The following is a 21,547-nucleotide window of genomic DNA, read 5'->3' on the forward strand; positions in this document are numbered from 1 at the left end:
CTGCAATAACATTTTGTGTCTATAGAATTATGTCATTGGTAGAACGACCGAGTCGCCTAGTTATTGTTTCTTATAAAATCTGTATGGAATAGAAACTAGTACTAAATATCAAGATATTAAAATACGTAACCTACCTTACAAGTAAAGAGGTTGTCAACTGTTTTAAAATACAGCTTAATCTACTATTACAGTACATAAGTTGCTACTTTCCCGCACTAGTGCGGGAATAAGCACTTTCCGTGCCTATGACGAAAATTTAAAGTGCCATATGTACTGTAAAACGTTGTACGACACACGTGCGAATTTCCTACTTTCCGCACTTGTATCGGAAATAACTATTGTGTTGCACATTTTTATAAACCAAATTCTTAAAATGTCTTAACAAACGAGTATTCGAAGAACTAAAATAAAATAGACTAACAGACCTATCAAAAATATTTTTATCAGTATCACTGTCAATGAAGACTTTCAATTTCAAATATAGGTACTAGAAAATGGGCATAGCTAGTCTGTTTGGAAAGAGAAGAGTCGTGGAATGTATTGGGCCCCATACATTCCACGACTCTTCTCTTTCCGAACAGACTATATCTCAAAACCGTCCGAGTTTATAATAATAGAACTACAAAATAAAGAAACTCGGTAAACAAATACTATACACGATAACTACATAATTATAAATAACACAACTCTTTCAATTGAGCCTTTATACAAACAAACATGGAATAACCTGCAAATAAATAGCATAATACAATCAATAAAAATAGGGATGATGACACATGTTAGATTTCATAACAAAATCTAGTAAAATAGATAGCAATGAGCAATTAATCACAATAATGTGGATATTAAAATAATATATGGAAATATTACAAAAATAAAGGACTTGAAAGTTTAAAGTAAAAAGTAATAGTACCATTCGATTCCATACATTTTATCAAAAATAAGATCGTACAGCAACTATATACATAAACGCAATATTTAACCGACAAAATCGCAATGTTGTGTGTTCTCAGTTGGACGGTGAGTCACGTACACTTATCGTTTCGTTAGGAGCGTTTCGCGAGTGAAGTACACTTTTGTATTGCTTTAATTTTAATGCAATATTGACATCACAGCGCTGGGCTATCTATTAACTTCAAAAACTAAAGATATTCAGGTTAATTTGCATTTTTTACATTGACACACTGTATAGCACAATAGAAAATGTATGAGACTCAATCAAGGTAGACATAAAACTGGTCAGTACCGCAATACTTGGTGGCTAGCGCTTTACCAGCCAAAGTGAAGGCACTAACGGCCTTTATAATAGCGCTGAACTTCAAAAACTAAGATATTCGGGTTATTTTGCCTTCCATGCGTTGACACACTGTAATAGCACAATAGAAAACTCATGAAACTCAATCAAGGTAGACATAAAACTGGTCAGTACCGCAATACTTGGTGGCTAGCGCTTTACCAACCAAAGTGAAGGTACTAACGGCCTTTATAATAGCGCTGAACTTCAAAAACTAAGATATTCGGGTTATTTTGCCTTCCATGCGTTGACACACTGTAATAGCACAATAGAAAACTCATGAAACTCAATCAAGGTAGACATAAAACTGGTCAGTACCGCAATACTTGGTGGCTAGCACTTTACCAGCCAATGTGAAGGCACTACCGGCCTTTATCATAGTGCTGAACTTCAAAAACTAAAGATATTCTGGTTAAATTGACTTCCATGCGTTGACACACTGTATAGCACAATAGAAAACGCAAGAAACTCAATCAAGGTAGACATAAAACTGGTCAGTATCGCAATACTTGGTGGCTAGCACTTTACCAGCCAATGTGAAGGCACTAACGGCCTTTATCATAGTGCTGAACTTCAAAAACTAAAGATATTCTGGTTAAATTTACTTCCATGCGTTGACACACTGTATAGCACAATAGAAAACGCAAGAAACTCAATCAAGGTAGACATAAAACTGGTCGGTACCGCAATACTTGGTGGCTAGCGATTTACCAGCCAAAGTGAAGGCACTAACGGCCTTTATCATAGTGCTGAACTTCAAAAACTAAAGATATTCTGGTTAAATTGACTTCCATGCGTTGACACACTGTATAGCACAATAGAAAACGCAAGAAACTCAATCAAGGTAGACATAAAACTGGTCGGTACCGCAATACTTGGTGGCTAGCGATTTACCAGCCAAAGTGAAGGCACTAACGGCCTTTATCATAGTGCTGAACTTCAAAAACTAAAGATATTCGGGTTATTTTGCCTTCCATGCGTTGACACACTGTATAGCACAATAGAAAACGCAAGAAACTCAATCAAGGTAGACATAAAACTGGTCAGTACCGCAATACTTGGTGGCTAGCGCTTTACCGGCGGATGTGGGTGCGCTGAAGGCGATGTCATGCGTGGCCACCGCGCCGCCGTACAGGACGGACGCGCGCGCGCAGTCCAGCAGGCGCGACGCGACGCCCCGCCGGCGGTGCGACAAGTGCGTCCAGATACGAGAGATGCCGCATCTGGAATAATTCACATTTGTATGTAAAATCACAGAATAAATAATAGTACTAGGTACAGAAGACTCACTCTCTAACAAAACGCGTCTGTTACGATCAGGACAGATATGGCCGCTAGGTGGCGACAGCGCCACGCGCGACTTATGGCTAGCCACCAAAATTGGTGTGGGACGGATGTACTTGTAGCTACCTGTTGCAAAGCGACGAAATCGCGGAGTGAGCCACGCCTGGTAAAGTGTCATTCTATGGAACTTGTTAACAATGTAAACAAACCGCCATATTGAAATTGTCTCTGAATGATGAATTTACTAGTGACTTTTGTTTACATAGTTAGCAAGTTCCATAGAATGACACTTTATCTGTCGCATTTGATTAAATTAGCCAGCTAATTAGACGCCTAGGCCGTTCAATAAACGCCGGCGTCAAATTTCATGCCTAGGCCGATAGTGAATTAAACTAGAATCATAACGTTTAACAACTTAGCGTATTTACTAAGTCAGCACTTTGAAAATGACTGATCCACTCAGCTAAGTTATGTGACCCTGCCTATAAAACCCCAGGTTCGAATCCCGCTAAGGGCATTTATTTGTGTGATGGTAGTTTTCTATGTATTTAAGTATTATATATTATATTTGTCGGGAATTGTGGGCATATCATACTATCGGCAGCAAATCAGAACCTTCAATCGTGGATGATGAGGGCCTTCTAGTCGTATTTCATCGACTACTCAATCTTTACTGGACAAGACTCATTACAAATCACAGCACACGCATAGCACACGTTACGTTTCTTATCTTAAGCAAACCAGTGGATTTGACCCAGGAACCGCCACAGACGTCATCTTCTCCCGTTCGTTCTCATCTGAAGATTGATCGACAGCATAACTTCAATTTTTCTGGACTTCAATTGTTTTGACAGCGCACTCTATGACGCCTTGGCGGAACTGCGTCGAACGCCACTCAGGTGTACGTAACACCCTAGTTTGCTCTATTGTCAAAGGTTGCGTGATAAAACGCCTCTCGAAGACGATAGATGGCACAATTGAGCAATTCTCCGAAATATATATCGTTGTATGGGTACCCACAACACAAGCCTTGAGCTTACCGTGGGGCTTAGTCAATTTGTGTAATAATGTCCTATAATATTTAATTATTATAACTCACTTGACAGGGTAGTCCTCGACGGTGCAGCAGTCAGGGTCCCCGGGTATGAGCTTGAAGGCCCTGGTTTTGGGCTGAACAATCGCACATCCAGCAATCTGCTTCTTATCAATGTATAGGTATGCCTGTGGATAATTAGATTAATTAGCATTCAGTGAGTTATATAATAGGGATGTTTCTTGTATTTAAAGTAAATTATTTCACACCATGCACGAAATAAAGCACCAGATAATTATGAGAAAAACATAGCAAGTTTATTTTGGCGCAATTTCAATTTAGTAAATTGGATAGAACTAAAAAAAAGTAGGTGATTTGACCGTGAGGTCACTATAGCAGTTTTGATATAAATTCCAATATCTGATCGTTAGTACTTGAGCAAGGGGCTGTCCATAAATTACGTCATCGATTTTTGACCCCCCCCCCCCCTATAATCATCCAAAAATCATGCTTCAAATGACCCCATTTCCTCCTACTTCATGCTACCGTCATCCGATGTCCAGACCCCCCCCCCCCCCCCCCGAATTTGAAATGACGTAATTTATGAATAGCCCCCAAGAATATAGGTGTGTCATATTTTATAAACAGTAACTTGGCCGGCTTTTCTGGATCTAGACGATTTCGTTATAGGCAATGACGAACAATTATCTGTACCGACTTGTTCGACATCCGCATCCGCATTAAGCTCCGCGTCGATTTTATGCGGATGCGAATATTCGCAACATCCCTGATCTGTGGGCCCCTTTAGGGTCACCACTCACCGTGTAAGTATGTATCTCGCCCGGCAACTCGGCGTGGTACCCGAGCTGTGCGTGCACAACCCTGGTGAGCAGGGTCGCAACTCGCTTCCAGTTGGCTTCACCACCTCGTACTCGGATACAGCGAGCACCGTCCCATCTGCCGACGACGCATTCTTCTTTCCAACCCTGAAACATATAAAATTACAAAATCTTATACCTTTAAACGAGTCATTCTTGTTTATTCATTTCTTTATATCTATATTTCGGGGATCTCGGAAACGTCTCTAACGATTACGATGAAATTTGCTATATGGGGGTTTTCGGGGGCGAAAAATCGATCTAGCTAGGTCTTATCTCTGGGAAAACGCGAATTTTTTAGTTTTTATATGTCTTCCGAGCAAAACTCGGTCTCCCAGATATTGTTATTACTCTGCTAGTGAAGTTGTGTGTAATGAATGTAATGATTCGAGAAAAAACCGGACAAGTGCGAGTCGGACTCGCCCACCGGGGGTTCCGTACTTTTTAGTATTTGTTGTTATAGCGGCAACAGAAATACATCACCTGTGAAAATTTCAACTGTGTACCCATCATGGTTCATGAGATACAGCCTGGTGACAGACAGACGGACATCGGAGTCTTAGTAATAGGGTCCCGTTTTTACCCTAAGGGTATGGAAACCTAAAAAAAAAACGGGCCAAGTGCGAGTCGGACTCGCACACGAAGGGTTCCGTACCATTATCTATAAAAACGGTCACCCATCCAAGTACTGACCCCGCCCGACGTTGTTTAACTTCGGTCAAAAATCACGTTTGTTGTATGGGAGCCCCACTTAAATCTTTATTTTATTCTGTTTTTAGTATTTGTTGTTATAGCGGCAACAGAAATACATCATCTGTGAAAAATTCAGCTGTCTATCACAGATCACGAGATACAGCCTGGTGACAGACGGACGGACGGACAGCAGAGTCTTAGTAATAGGGTCCCTTTACCCTTTGGGTACGGAACCCTAAAAAAGCCTTGTTTGATTTTATTGTCTTACCATACTTAATCTAACTCTATTTTTTCGTTATTCCGTGGTTGGGCCCTATAGTAAAAGTTGTTCAATAAGGTCAGAAGTGATAAAATGAGTGTAAAATAATTACTTACATTGAATTTGAGCACATCAGTCGCATTGTGGTGTACCAAATGGTCATGCTCGTCCTGAGGATCACCGATCTGAAAACAAAATAAAAACTTTTAGTACTTTTTATTAATCGCCAAAGGTCTATCCGCATAACTCGACCCGTTTACGAGACTCTGCGCTTCAAAAACTTCCGTCAAAAAACGAAGTCCAGAGTCGAGTTCATCGAATCTTTATTAGGATATCAAAATTTTATCGATGAAAATGAAATATAATACCAATGAAAAAAAAACTCCCGTCAACAAATTTGTAGGTTTTACTTAATACTAGTAAGGTGCAGCTGGACAATTTCGACTGCGGGATAATTACAACTAATCGAAATATCTTCCATGTTTTACATTATTAACTAGAGTCACACACAACACATCTTTTTCGCTATCTAGACATATATGGCACTCTAGTTAAGGCGACGGTAGCGGTAGGTAAAATATCAGATTCTGTCAATTTACCCCATTTCACACACAAGCGCACTTCACGCACACTAACTCACTTTACTGGGACAGGTCAGTGACCCATCATGTTTTTTTAAGATTGGACTTTTAGTTTAGTATTGACCACTAGCCTCCTTTGAGGGTAAAAGCGTTCCATTTAAAGATGAAAGAGAAACAATGCATTTAATCTTGCTTTCCTTATCTGTTCATGTCACACGTGACGTACCTATTTAATTAATTTGATTGTTGACTGTTTTACTACCTAATATTGCTTTGTCAAGATACGCGTTTTGTACAATTAAAGCGAATAAAACAAGATGTCATTAAGTCAGGTGTAAAATGTTATTTACTACTCTATACGGTTTTTCATAAGGTGCAAAATCCATTCAATAGGAATTTAAATAAATAAAGTTTCAGCAGGGTGGCAATTCCATTTTGGCGGATAAAGCGAAACAGAATAGTTCTATCGAACCTGCTTACAAATTTTCACGAGAATCAGTTGAGAAATGTGATCTGCAAAGGAGAACATACAAAAGCATTTTTGCCCAAGCTGAAACGGAGACCTTTGCTAACGCTCGGCCAATGATGGTTTAGGTACACCTATAAAAAATGGTTGTCCCTGCTGTAATTTTAATATCTTTATATTTCAACCGGTATAGTTTTACCTTCAAAAATAATCGGTATCGCTAAACAATAGCGGTACCTTACTACTTACACGTTCACGAAATTGGTATCTGCATAACTTGATTGTTAGTAAACTAACCTGGAAAATAATCTCAAAATCACCGAAACATTTATGTACAGTCACCTGCAATAATATGTTACGTCATTAGCGCCAACTTTGCCTCCAGGGAAACTTTGCCCAAAACGACAATTTTAAACAAATTCGTTAATGTAGAAAAATTGATAATAGTTATGGCCACCCTGCTGTTTTTAGTAGAAAATTGGTTATATTTCTGACAAAGTATATGCCAAACTTGTGCATAACTTGACTTGGGAATTTTGAGCGTGTTGTCTAATATAGGGTATATTTCGGCGGGCAAAAAAATGATAAATAATGAATGCAAGTAGAAAAAATTGAGAACCCTTTGACAAATATTTCCGGGTTTCAGTTATAACACATGAAGCATAGATTATGTCTATTGAGATTTAAACTAAAAAGGCCTAAATACACAAAAGTTTTAGCGGTGGGCAAAAGTAATCCGGTAATTTGGCATCCATACCAACATTGCCCACCACCAAAAACGGATTAGGGTTGTCACTTTCATCTAATTTACCCAACTTCGCAAGTAAAAAAAGGTTATGTTTGTACACTAAAATAAGTTTATAAATATATACTGTATTTAATTTGTCTTATTATCCTTTATTTAGATGTTTTATCCCGTTAACGAATGAAAACACAACAAAAATCATATTTTTGGTCATTAAACTATTGTAACAGATTTTCTCAAAAGTGACAACCCTAGCCTTTGTAAAATGCTTAGGCGAGCCTTATTTTGAAATGGGCAAAAACGGGTAGGCAACATTGCCCAGCAAATTTATTTAAAAGTTTTTACACTTATCGCTAAGTTATTAACAGGGAATGGTAGGATTGCCCAAAACCTTTAAGTGATCCTTAGACATCATCATCATACGAGCTGTAATTGAATACCAAATTGACGTGGGCAATGTTGGCGAAAACCCCGGATATTTTTTTATTTTAATTTTTGATTTGCCCGTCCTCTAAAACGCAAAAAAATGGGTAAAACACGATAAAAAAATGTTTTCTTCACATAAACTGATGCGTTTGATCACAATGGACGTGCTGAGCAAAAAAAAGTCATATGATGTGATTTTTTTTGAGAAATTCGTGTTTAAAAAAAATAAGCGGGCAAAGTTGGTGATAATGAGTAATGACGGTACCTACTCTTCGAAGGCCGCAAAAATATGTGACATGCTCTTATGGTTCTACAAATAAGATCGTGTCAGATATTTTTGCGGCCTTCGTTGTGTAACATAAATTGCAGGTGACTGTACATTTGAAATAATTATTTTATTTAGTTTCAACGAAAGTTTCAAGTTTAGTACGAAAATACTTCAGATATGCAATATGCACAAAATGTAGACCTAATCGAAATAAAACATTGCTTTTTATAGTAAATTTATAAAACATTCGATACACAGGTATACATAACAATAACCAGGCCACAACGCTATTAGCCTGTAAGCTTCATCTCGGTCTCCAAAGCCGCAAAAACTTGCTAGTACTTAGTGCTGGTCTAGCCGTTATTTTTTCTTGAAGATTTTCAGAGAACAGCACGTACACGCATTATACATATAGACGGAACGAACGGCATAATCATAATAATTTATTCGTCGCAATCCATGGTATTACAGATCTAGGTACAAGACTTTCAGGTATTACTTATACGAATTACATAACTCTTCCTGTTAATAGGCAATATTTTAATATAAAAGTTCTATAATATAATACAATATTACAGTTGTCATCAAAATTCATTGACATACAGAAGTCAAATACGTTTTTAAAATGACGCAAAATGATACCAGCATAATAAAAATTGATCCCAATCAGTAAAGATGAGTCTTTAAACTTTTTTCATTTTAAGCGAGTTTTGAAGGAACATAGTACTTAAATTCGACTGTAATCGTATTGTTTTAAGATAGTTCACTGCGGTTTTCAACAATAATGACCCGTAAATAACAGCAAATGAAATTTAAATGAGACGCGAGCTGATATTTATGTACCCTATTTTTTGAAATACATTTTATCTACTGGTATGCTTTCTCGTGTGCGTATGTGATTTAATGTCAATATAATTGTCAAAAGCAAGAAAATCAAGCTGTCATTTTCATTTGAAGAAGTACACGTGTGCTCCGGTGTAGCCCCAACGGGCATCTGACTTGAAGAAGAATTTTGAGTGATGTCGTCAATGTATGGAAATTGTTCGAAAGTTTACATTTGAGATTGAATTTCTGTGTTGCCTTTGTGAGTAAAAATATAAATCGATAATAAATTGGTAGCTGAATTATCTAGCTTCCAAAATCATACAAAAATTCAATTACTGTCACAGACAAAATTGTTTTGCTTCTGTCTCAAACGGAACTCCATATTTTGATTTTTTGATACTTTTAGTGTCGATTTGTAGAGAATAACAGCAAATTAAAAATATAATGGCATGAAGAGTCGGTACACGGTTTCTTCGTGAACAAATTTACGTATAATTTAATGCAATTATCAAACATTTATTGAACAAATTATGGTTACAAAGTGAGGTCTAAATCGAAAACGTCATATACCGGCCCCTTAATAATGTAAAACATGGAAGATATTTCGATTAGTTGAAAATTGTGAAATTATACTTATCAGAAAAGTAAATAAGCGTTATTGTATGGTGTACCTAACCCATGAATTTTTCATGAAGACAAATTCCTTTTTTTTTTGTAAATATTATTATTCATCATAATAGTTCTATAAGTACCTGGTATATAACCCCGCACTCCGTGCACTGTGTAGCGCCGAACTGTTTCTGTCCTGCGTCTATCACGTACTGGTTGCTCCCGTCTTTCAATAATGTCTTCTTACTGCTTTTACCTGCACACATTATACATTTATGGCGTTATTCATAGCGTTACTGGCCTGAATTAGCTATGAATCGTTTGTCTTTATCTGTAATTTTAACTAATGTATTTGCAACGAAGGGATAAAACATAATTTTACTAAATCAGGCCCGTAAAATCTTATGAATAAAAGGGTTAATGATGACAGTGAGATTATGGTGAAACCAGCTTGGATCGCCACGCCTATCATACGCGGCAATTTATCGTAAACCATGTAAGAATCCACGAAGGTTGACATTGGGCTGTAGCCTACGCTTAAAGCACGTACACACCGGGTGCGTGTGCGTAGACGTGCACGTGCGCATTGTAATATACAGATCCTTATGAGAGACGGCACACCGCTTGCGTGACGTGTGCGTGCGCGGCTCAAAAATTTTACACACACGCAGCCTTTATCCTTATTAAAAAGCTAGATATCGTTATTTTATTTTATTTTATATTAGTACATGGAAAACCAACAGCGCTATATATATCCAGAAATTACAATAGAATCACAGAGCCAATTATAGGTTCTCATATAGGTTATAATGCATACCTTTAGAGCTAGGCGTGCAGGTCCCAGGGTTGGGATTGCTGAATATGGGGAACAGTTTCGTGGCGTCATCTGGCTTTGCATCTAATTCTGGCACTGAAAAAACAAATAAAAAAAAACATAAGTATCTCTTTCTATGCAATTGGGTCCCACCCGAGGTCGCGGCAAGCCACGACGGCGATGGCTAGATGACCTTGACGTCTTTTTTTTCTCTTAAATAAATTATTTATTTATTTCATGAACAAACTTATACAAATTGACATCTTGAAAATAAATCAGAAGCGCCGTTTCCTAAGTAGGTTACCCTGTATTTTAGGATAAACAGTGCCCCTCCACTTTAACAGTATTACAAGTTGTAAATTCATGGAAATCCAAAATAAAGTCTTATAGTAAAGTAAAAACGATAGTAGTAGTAGTAGTCTTTGACAGGAACTGCTAGGGAGGCCTTTGCCCAGCAGTGGGACACTCTAGGCTCATATAAATATAAATATTCTCTTTCTTATCTCTGAATGTTCTGGTCTATATGGTATAAACTCATCAATGCGATTATAACAAGCACAAACTCAATTAGCCACACCCTATTACATAGTCGCTGAAGTTAATACGTAGGTATGCGAAATTTCAGTTCAATGGGACATCAGGAAAGCTATAGAAATATTAAAAGGAGGAATGATTTTTGGATGGAGGGATTATTCATATTTTCTGTAAATAATTTAATCTGTTCTAATAGTATTAAAAGGAGAGTCTCATATTTAGACATAGGGATTTTTCTAGCACGAACAAGGCAACGCTAGTGACCTCCTTCCGATATTTGGCGCGAAAATGCTAGAAAAATATCTATGTCTACATTGTCTACTCATATTACATTATTTTACGAGTATATCCTATGGATCCTATCCGTAAAATACCTTATAACTGTCCGTCTATGTCTCTAACCTTTTTTCGGCTAAACACGAGTATCATAAATATGCCAACAATAAGCAATCAGCGGTCTATATCAAAATAAGTTGAAAAAAAAACAAGTTTTTTTTTATAAAATTCTGCCATTCAGATTCGATTGACAAACAGTCAGACGTAAAGATTTTCAATATTCAACTGAAAACAATGGGATGTCAAAATGTGCATATTTTAGAATTAAATTATATTTGGTATTTCAAATATTACAATACACAAAAATGTTAATGAAGTACACCCACTCTCAATGCCGTGCAAAGGTCAATCGTTTTCACAGGTTTTCACTCATCAGTAGTTTCATTACCTATTTTTGATTAAAACCAAGCGAAAGCGAAATTTTCGGAAGTCACAACACTATAATATAAATATTAAATATAAATATTATATGTTAAAAGCTATAAATAGTAATAATAGTTTTGGCAAAAATTGCTTTCATATCTGTCCCGTACAGGTCATATTTGTCAATCGATCTCTTGAAATATGCTGAGCCGGTTTAATTTTATAAATACGTCGTCTGCGTGTATTTTACCACAGGTTCGCAGTTACTGATGTACAGTAGCTGCGTACATAACTGGTGAAGCCCCCCCCACCCCCTTTGCAGATAACAATGATTATTTTGTGCAAACCAGGCAGGATTCACCCATTACAACGAAATACTTTAGAAATTAATATATTTTCACATGAAACCCAAAACCCTATGAAGTACCTACACCTATACTTATTAAACAAAATCTACCCTCAAATGGCTCCTTAAGCCAGTTGAGGGTAGATGAAAACATTACATGATGATCAAATAATGTAGTTTAAAGCCAGGTCGTTCAGTGACTGATCCAGGCGGTTTTGTATTTGGTTAGCTAACCAAAAATGTTATGCTACCCGAAAACTTACAAATTGTTTGTTTACTTTTACATAAATACCTATAGATACATAGATACATATAGATACATAGTATAAATTAAGTATGGATAGAGGATGCCAGACCAAATAGTATAGGGGAAAGGGAGATAAATAGTTTGACCTACCACCCGATTCGCCACGCTCCACCATTTCTTCCCTATCCATCCACTCCCCTATTATGGTCCTCACAACACTATACTTCATATTAACATATCTGGCAGTTTCTAGAGCTGCCTCGGTCACATTCCCCTTTTCTTTCAACAACTGGTTGAAAACGTTTATCACTATCTCCTGAGCGGTTATGCACTTTTTATTTGGTGGCATTGTAGATTTTGTTTAGATTGACACTAGATTTTTAGGATTTTCGTTTAGGAACACCTTGCTTTGCGATCAGTATTTTATGAAGGTAGTTTAAGTTTTTACATAACAGAATACTACCCTCAGATTTGATCATAACAAGAATTGTGTGAGATGGTGCAGTGGCACAGAATAAATAATAGTACTAGGTACAGAAGACTCACTCTAAACAAAAACGCGTCTGTTACGATCAGGACAAATATGGCCGCTAGGTGGCGACAGCGCCACGCGCGGCTTATAGCTAGCCACCAAAATTGGTGTGGAACGGATGTACTTTTAGCTACCTGTAACAAAGCGACGAAATCGCGGATTGAGCCACGCCTGGCAGTGGGACGTATGTAGACTGAATGATTATTAGGGTGGGACGAAAAATTTACTAAAAACAGTATAAAATAAATATTTAAGTGGGAACTCCATACAACAAACGTGATTTTTTTGCAGTTTTTTTGCGTAATGGTACGGAACCCTTCGTGCGCGAGTCTGACTCGCACTTGACCGGTTTCTTTCTTTTAGTTTGGCGTTAGTCGAAAGCGATTGTCATCTTGGCTGGAACCCCAGGCGTTCAACTGCTCTCGTGGGTTTGTAAGAGGTTCCAAAGTTTTATGAATAAGGTCACTTAAGAGCCCATTAACGTGCACACTAGCGCCGCACCTAAATAATCGTGATTATTTAAATTTAACGAAAGATATTGAAAAAAGGGGGCCGCTACGTACTGTATTGTGTATTTAAGTACCTTTTGAATGGGTAAGTAATATAAGACATAAGAACTTATACTATAATATTCATATTATATACGCTCATATTGTATAAGTTTGTTTTGTATACCGTTCAAGGTGTATAACGAACGTTAGATATAACATCAAAATATCTATTTTTGTTAAGTATAACGTTATTTAAGTATAATATCATTGTATATAACGATCATTATGTATAACGTTCATAATATCTCAGATTTATAATGTATATTACTCAATACATCTAACACCAAAATGCATAATGCTCGTATAGAATAACCTAACCTAACCTACTTTTCTGGCAGCAGTTTGTTTTCTGCAGGGGTCGCAGTTCTAACCTAACCTACTTTTATGGCAGCAGTTTGTTTTCTGTAGGGGTCGCAGTTCTAACCTAACCTACTTTTCTGGCAGCAGTTTGTTTTCTGCAGGGGTCGCAGTTCTAACCTAACCTAACCTACTTTTCTGGCAGCAGTTTGTTTTCTGTAGGGATCGCAGTTCTAACCTAACCTAACCTACTTTTCTAGCAGCAGTTTGTTTTCCGTAGGGGTCGCAGTTCTAACCTAACCTACTTTTCTAGTTTTTATGTTGCTGGATTCGTCGATCTAGGAACTCAAAACAAAAACGGCCGTTTTAACTTAGGGCGCATAGATTGACGTATCCAGCAACAAAAAAACTAGTTAGATGTATTCAAAAGGTACTTAAATACACAATACAGTTAGCTGGTAAACTTACCAGGAGTAACAGTGGAGGTGGAAGTTACAGCTTGTACAGAGACGCGTGCATCAGTTTGCGTCATCATCAGAATCTGCTCGTCCAGCATTTTGAGCTCGCGCTCGATCTCGTCAAGATCGGTCAGCTCTTCTTGAGGTACTGTGAGCAAAATATACAGGTTAACAAATCGTACCACCGGGTTGACCTTTTGCATTATTTATTTCAGAAGACATGTAAAATCTAAGAAAGAAATCGTGCTCCATGAACGATATGGCGCGATACTTGTAGGAACTAAATTATCAAATATTATTTTTCGACAGAGTCTAACCTGACCTGTATAATGTATAACGTCGTATAGAGATATTTAGTTCGACTGTCAAATCTTAAGGGCATATTTTCCTTACATATTTGCACCTCTTCTGCATAACTCGTGTGTTCACTCTAGGTTGGTCTAGCGGCCAAAAATTCCATTTAAAGAACAAAATGTAGGTATGAAGTAACTAATTTATTTTCTTAGCAGTTTTTCGTTTTGCGTTAGCCGTAGTAGCTATCACTAATGAGAAAATTGACCAATGATTTTGGCACAGCTATAAACTTTAGCCCAAGTAAGAATGAAAATTGAGACTTCCACGCCGTTCTGTCGCCTAAATAGTATTCATAGTATTAAGTTATATTTTACAATATGGAGGCTAGTTTTTTAAGGTATTTATTTATCTATGGGCCAGTAGTTGCCAGAACTAACTAAAAACTAATACGGCTCAGCGACCTAAAGAGGGTCTTGGCCTCCGAAACGAGAGCACGCCACTTTTCCCGATCCTGCGCCGTTTCCTGCCAATTATCGGCTTGAAGCTGACGCAGATCCGCTTCCACACTGTCTCCCCAGCCCGACTTCGACTGGTGGCCGACCTACCGGGCGGCCACCAGTCGGTCTTCCCAGGTACGCTCACTTGGCAGCCCGATCCCCTCCCATTCTTAATAGGTGACCGAACGAGCGAAGTCTGTGGGATTTCGTTTCGCCGATGATATTGGGTCCGGCCACCAACTCCTCGAAGTTGCCAGAAAATAAAGATTTTACTTTTCATTAAAACACATCATAGATTAAATAGATACCTGCAGGTACATTATCTTGAACTAGTATGAACCCGCCGTCCACGGGTAGGAACTGCCCATCTGGCACATCGCCGTGGTCTGCCTTGTGCAGTTCCATCATGGTCACATCAGCTGTCCCCGCTGCCTCAGTAGGCTTCACTGGCTTGTCGGCGCCTGAAAAGGAGAATATGAAAGCAGAGTGTCCATGGAAGTCGATTCCTACCGATTTACTTAATATGGACAAGAGATGGGCCGAATATGGACTTTCCCGAATATTCGGTTTAGATCATACCGAACCGAATATTCGGTTGGGCTAAAACTGCCTAAAACGCTGAAAACAAGGTCATACAGGTCTGCCATCGCCGCACGTGATTTTGACCTTTCCCCTCTGGACCGTCCGGGAATTTTTATAAGAAGAAGAAACGGAACCGCCTCATGCTTGACCCCGAAGTGCACCCGCGCCAGTTAGCGGATGCCCTTAAAAAAGAATTTGTTTATTCGGTAAGTATTCGGCAGTTCGAACTGAACTATTCGGCCGAATACGAACATTGAAAAATATGCCGAGTACCGAATAATTACCGAATATTCGGCCGATCTCTAATATTCATATTAATTTATTCATTTTATTGGTAGTATTCAATTACATGTCAACATTAAAATATATACAAACTACATAGTTATTATTACAGCGTCTTACAATTATGTACTAGAGAATAACTCCCTAATCTCCCTATGGTCGTAGAACGCCTGCTCGAGAAGCCATTTTTTGAGCTTTGTTTTGAATATAGGTGCACTTAGTGCAGCAGTAATTTCAGCCGGTAGGTGGTTGAGAACCTTACGACCCATGATGTTCGTAAGCTTTTTAGATTTTGCGAGTCTATGAGACACAAGAGGCAACTTTCCGGAGTGAGTGCTGCGAGTCGTGTACCTGCGCGTAGCCGCATTAGTGATCGCGGGTGTCGCATCTACCTCTTCTCGCGTAGTTACTGCCATTTTCAGGATTAAAAGTGAAGGCAATGTTAAAATGCCAAGTGATTTAAAATAGGGTTTCGCTGAGCCTGTTTGGGGTACGCGCGCTATGGCTCTTATTGCGCGTTTTTGGAGTCGAAAGACCCTGTCCCAACCGGCAGCCGTTGCCCACAGCTCGACTCCATATTGGAGGTGCGCATGCACGGTCGCGAAGTAGCAAGATCGAACGATTTCTCTTGGGAGAAATCGCGCCAGCCGTTTTAATAGGAAGCATGCCGTTGCGACTTTGTTGCATACTTTGTCGATATAGGCAGTTGGGTTTTGTTACAGCTCAAAGAAAATAAAAGCCTACATACCTACATTCGTATGTAATCGTGTTAATCACTGAATTTACTAGACAATCTAAAACGCCATAAAACTTGCTTACAAAAAATCGGTACATCCGTTTAAGAGCTACAGTGCCACAGACAGAGACGCACACACACAGCAAACGTATAACACCTCCCTTTTTAAGCTAAAAACGAAGAAATTGCCTTACCTAATTCTATGATAACTGCTCCGTCCTGCGGCAGGGCCTGCCCCGACACAGGTATAGCGGTAACGGGCTGGAAGATTGGGTTAGTCTCCTCTATGACAGTACTGTTGAAGCACGGCAGCTCAGGTCTGGGTTCTGGTTCGTCTTCCTCTTCCCATTGGCTGAGGAGCGCTTCTATGGTTAATTTTTCTTTGCCAAAAGGGTCCGCTTTATCTGTAAAATGTTGATATTTATTAAATATACGGACACAAAATATGTATTTGCTGAAGTAAGTCTAAAATGGCTGCAGTAGTCTTAAGCAACAGTCCGACTAGTGGCGAAAAAGCGACTAGCTAGAATTTTTAGAAGAATTGCACGCTAAAAAAATTCCGCAATGCTTGCCGATTGCTGCCAGTCGGACACCTGCCTCATGCTAATAATTAGTTAATATCCGGGAGACCAAGACTTGCTCGGAAAACATATAAAAACTCAAAAAAACTAGATCGATATAGCCTCCATATAGCAAATTTCATCGAAATCGTAAGAGCGGTTTTCGATATCCCCGAAATATATATAATAAAATAATAATAATAAATATTGGGGAGCGGCTAGTCACCACCTGCCTCGATAACGTGTACTAACATTGTTATGGCAGGTGTCCGGAATCTCAGCAATAGCCCAATCTTTTGACCAGCCAAGATTCAACACCATAACCGGCACTTTTCTCAATTATATTTACAATAGCCCCTACACCTGTTGGCACCGATTTACGGGTATCTATTTGTACCCGTGAATGGGTTCTAGCAGGTGTATTACATAACAGCAAACTTCTCCAAAGGGCCTCTACGTGTTGGATCTGTATCCCCACGCACGCCTATCAAATGACCGGGATGTATTTACCCGTGAGTCTTAAAGAGATACAAATAATAATATTGGGGACATCTTACACAGATCAACCTAGCCCCAAACTAAGCAAAGCTTGTACTATGGGTGCTAGGCGACGATATACATACTTATATAGATAAATACATACTTATATACATAGAAAACACCCATGACTCAGGAACAAATATTAGTGTTCATCACACAAATAAATGCCCTTACTGGGATTCGAACCCAGGACCATCGGCTTCGCAGGCAGGGTCACTACCCACTAGGCCAGACCGGTCGTCAAATGATGAAATGACTATGATGCAGTTAAAAAGATGATGACAATTGAATAAAATGCGTTTGTTGACCTGTGTTACGCCATTCATTGAAATTTAGGCTTCGATAAATTACTAATAAAAACAATCATATTTATGCAATGTCAACCAAAAATGTGCTCACCTTTGTCCAATTCCTGTGAGGAATTCTGACTCGTCATAGAAACGTTATTCATGCTTAGATTATTGGCCGAAACGTTTGAAACTGTGCTGTTATTAAGAACAGCAGAATCAGACTTGTTCATATACCGGTTGCCTTTAGCAAACATCTTGTTTTTCAGCACTTTAGGCTTTCTGATTCTGTGTCTCACTCCCATGTTTATCTGTCCTGATTTTTTCTTCCGTCTGTGTGGTTGGCTTGAGAAGAGGCGACGGTTGATTGTTATTGAGGTTTCGAAAGCGCTAGAAATTTTGTTTGTAATGCTGCTATTTAAGTCCGGGCTAGAACTGCCATAGAAAGACTTGGCTGATATCTTTAACTTATCGCTGTTGAAGAGAGACAGACGAGCTTTAGGAGCCGAATTGGCATCGATTTTAGGGTATTTAGAAACCGGACCGTACTCAGTAAGGCTGTTGTTACGCAGTCTCTTGTGGCTTATCTCACTTTCGCATGATTCAGGGCTTTCTGCTATTTCAACAACAGAGCGTCGGTTGTGACTTAGCTTTGGAGGTGACATGGTAGCTTCAGTTGTATGAGGAGTTTTTAACATTTGTGTTGGTGACAGGTTTGTAGCTAAATCCATCTTAGTCAAGCTCACAACTGGGTTCTTATTTGGTGGCGTAACATTCTTCTTCTGTTCTAGAAGTACACCTTTAAAACTTTGTAGTTTCGGTGTCATTTTGTTTCTATTAGACCTTCTTAAAGTTTTCGTTGGTGTGTTCTCTTTGGTGTCTGTACCGGAATCCGTATCGAAGTTAAGATCCTTTAAAGAGCTGCTGCAGCTCTCCGTGTCAGCTATTAAGGATGCGAGGCTCTTCCGAGCCTTGCTTGAGGTAGAAGACGTTGTATGGACACTGTTGCATGAATGTGTGGAGGATGGTGTCCCGGGGTGGTTCTGCATGTGTGGGGTCACTGGAGTGGAGTGAGAACCGGTACATTTTTCCGGACAGGAGTACCTTGTATGGTACTTGTTGAGAGTGAACGGTGATTTGATGAAGCTCTTCAGATCGTGGTTTTCTTTGAGCAGTTTTGAGCTTCGAGTGCCATCTGTTGAGAAAATTAGTATTATTAAACATATCAAGTTTGTCAGAATCAAGGATATTTGAAATTTTTAATATAATTTAAATTATATTATAGATTTTAAAATAATAATATGGACAAGTTGTTCCAAATGATTTGTGCCAACTTTACTTTTAAAGCAATAAATATATAAATATTATAGGACATTATTAATAATACCAGAAAGAGTTAATGGCCATTGCAATTCCTATTATATAAACCTGTTATTTGGTTAGGGGTCTGGCTCTTTACATAATGCTCACAAATAAAAATATGCAGGGAATCTTCATGTGAGCTTAGTTTCTTAAATTATTATTACATGAAGTAATATGTTGAGTATTTTCCATGTTAACACCAAATAAAGATGTGTTCATTTCATTAATTAATTGATAAGCATTTCGGAGTGGTTGGATTTGAGGAGTTTTCTTCTTCTGTGTATGTAACAAAGAAATGTAAATGTTGTTTACATGTTAACCTAACCCTAATGTTAACCTTGGTTTATAATAAACCTTTAACCCTTATTCATAAAACAAGCTATCTATCTATCTAGCCCCTTTGTTCTGAGTTAGAGTATATCTCTAAGCTCAGTGTGCCGCTTGGCAAAGGCCTCCTCTAGCTCTTTCCATTGAGGTCTGTCGTGGGCCGTAAAACGTAAAGGGCGTAAAACGAGCTACAAACCTCAATTCAAAAATCATTTGACTTTATTTGTCATTTTGAGTTTATGTATTTGTAAGAAAGGTATAGAACATAATTTAACTAAATCAGGCCTGTAAAGTTTTATGAATAAGGGGGTTAAAAGCTACTTATAGCCAGGACCGTCTTGAACTATGCTGAGGCCCTTGGGCATATGAGAATTTGGGGCCCTTTTGGAAAATAAAGAAAGTGAATTAAACTAACATTTTTCTACTATGATCTTCTATTTATTATGATTAATAAAATATACTGTTACTGTCTGTCCTACGGGCCCCCGTGAGGACTAGTCTTAAACATAAACCCTTTATAATATGATAATCTAATATTGTCTAGTTTATTATGTTTTAAAGTGGCAAATGAGGATATAATAAAACATACTGAAGGGCAAATTAACCTAACTTTATGATCAATGATCATAAAATAACTTTAAACATGTGAACTTGAATGTATTAGTAATAATGTAAATTGACGACCGGTCTGGCCGAGTGATGTGCACAGATATTAGTTCCTGAGTCATGGACGTTTTCTATGTATTTAAGTATTTGTATATTATATATATCGTTGTCTGAGTACCCACAATACAATCCTTCTTGAGCTTACCGTGGGACTTAGTCAATTTGTGTAAGAATGTCCCTATAATATTTATGTATGAGTTGATGCAGCAGGTTTTCAGTATGAGTAGAAATAAGCAATGTAGTAGTCTAGTTACTTAAACAGTAAGATAATGGAGTAAAATGGCAAATACAAGTGTTGTTATTTAAAACAGACTGTAACAACATCTGGTTTCTATTAAAAATTAGGTCAATCAACCAGACAGTCATTGACTTCTAAACAATCATAGCTGGGCACAGATTAGCGATTAAAATCAATAAAAACTGTTGTTTTGATACTTACACCAATGGCGTTCTGGCGTCTTAGGCACGCTGTGGTCGACCTCGTCCCCAGAGCTAGAGTCCAGCGTGCCCATGATGCCCAGGTCGCAGTCATCGCTGTCACTCTCGCTGTTCACCACCGGCAGCCTCCGATGCTTCGTCAGAGACTCTCTCGACGCCTCCAATTCACTTTGAAAGAGCCCCTTCTTTCTTTCACTCATTTTTGGCGTGTGATTGTGGGGAAGCCTTGAAGAACGACGCGGAGTTACCGCAGACATCGTAGATGTTGTTATAATAGTTCTTAATAAACACTTAAGTCGATGTAACCCGCGTCGAGTTACATGACCAACCGACTACGTATCTTGTTCAATCTAATTATCTGAATCAAAATACACACGAATAACAAACAATCATATGTTCAAATAATCGTAAGCGTATTTAAAGTAATAACACGATGATAAATAGTGAAAAAGAACACAAAAAGACTTCTAAAAATCGTGTAAAGGGAACGCAATGAAACGTTGGCGGAGCGAGTCAAGCAACCATTGTTGTTTGGCGCGTAAACATCTGTCACCATTAACGGTATTGCCATGCGTTACGTTAATAGCGGGAATAGTGGCGCCTTTTTCTTACCTTTTGTGGCTTTTGTACCATTATAATTAAGTCTGTATAAAGAAATATAATTGAATATTTTATTACATCATGTAACAACCACTTTGTTTACTAAATTTACTCTTAATTTTATGACGGAACAATACTCAGGAACAAATTTTTTTTCATATTTTTTCAATATGAGCATGGCAAGAGTAATCCCACTTCGCGCGCTTATTTGAAAAAAATATATGTTAAGGCTTCTTCACATTCGCGCACGAATCGCGGCACGCAACACTTCTTTTTAAGTTGGGAAAGACTTATACACTGATTATTTATTATTTTATAATAGTACCTTATTGGTGGCAAAGTTCGAATGGAAATGCGTAATTTATTGAGTTAAATATAAAAATCGCTAAGTAATTGTCTACATTTTAATGCAAATTCCCTCGATTCCTAATGGATCCAATCATCAACAACTGGTGTCTCGTATCAAACAAAATAAATAATGTACCTAATCAATGTTTCAAGATTTGAGAATAAGAACCAGTAAAAGTACGGCACAAG

General features: G+C 38.3%; 1 protein-coding gene across 1 annotated transcript; it reads right to left on the reverse strand.

Moving 5' to 3' along the window:
* Positions 1–2,312: 2,312 nt before the first annotated feature.
* LOC134800633 (N-acetyltransferase eco) lies at positions 2,313–21,021 on the reverse strand. The gene is made up of 12 exons (XM_063773118.1): positions 20,412–21,021; positions 17,730–18,812; positions 16,425–16,634; positions 14,939–15,091; positions 13,850–13,987; positions 12,152–12,337; positions 10,179–10,271; positions 9,505–9,617; positions 5,558–5,626; positions 4,433–4,597; positions 3,678–3,799; positions 2,313–2,517 (listed from the first exon to the last, which is right to left on the reverse strand). Exons 1-12 carry the CDS (start codon positions 20,665–20,667, stop codon positions 2,313–2,315), a joined length of 2,793 nt encoding a protein of 930 aa, XP_063629188.1. The 5' UTR covers positions 20,668–21,021.
* Positions 21,022–21,547: the final 526 nt, after the last annotated feature.

The sequence above is a fragment of the Cydia splendana genome, chromosome 20, assembly GCF_910591565.1.
Source record: "Cydia splendana chromosome 20, ilCydSple1.2, whole genome shotgun sequence".
In the NCBI taxonomy this organism is placed as follows: Eukaryota; Metazoa; Arthropoda; class Insecta; order Lepidoptera; family Tortricidae; genus Cydia; species Cydia splendana.

Excerpts from the sequence above, each read along its gene's own strand:
- LOC134800633 (XM_063773118.1), bottom strand. The coding sequence starts at position 20,667 with ATGTCTGCGGTAACTCCGCGTCGTTCTTCAAGGCTTCCCCACAATCAC. Across the intron at positions 16,635-17,729 it reads CTCACAGGAATTGGACAAAG|ATAAAGCGGACCCTTTTGGC; the intron begins GTGAGCACATTT and ends AACATTTTACAG. Across the intron at positions 12,338-13,849 it reads CACCTCCACTGTTACTCCTG|AAAAGTGCATAACCGCTCAG; the intron begins GTAAGTTTACCA and ends TGCCACCAAATA.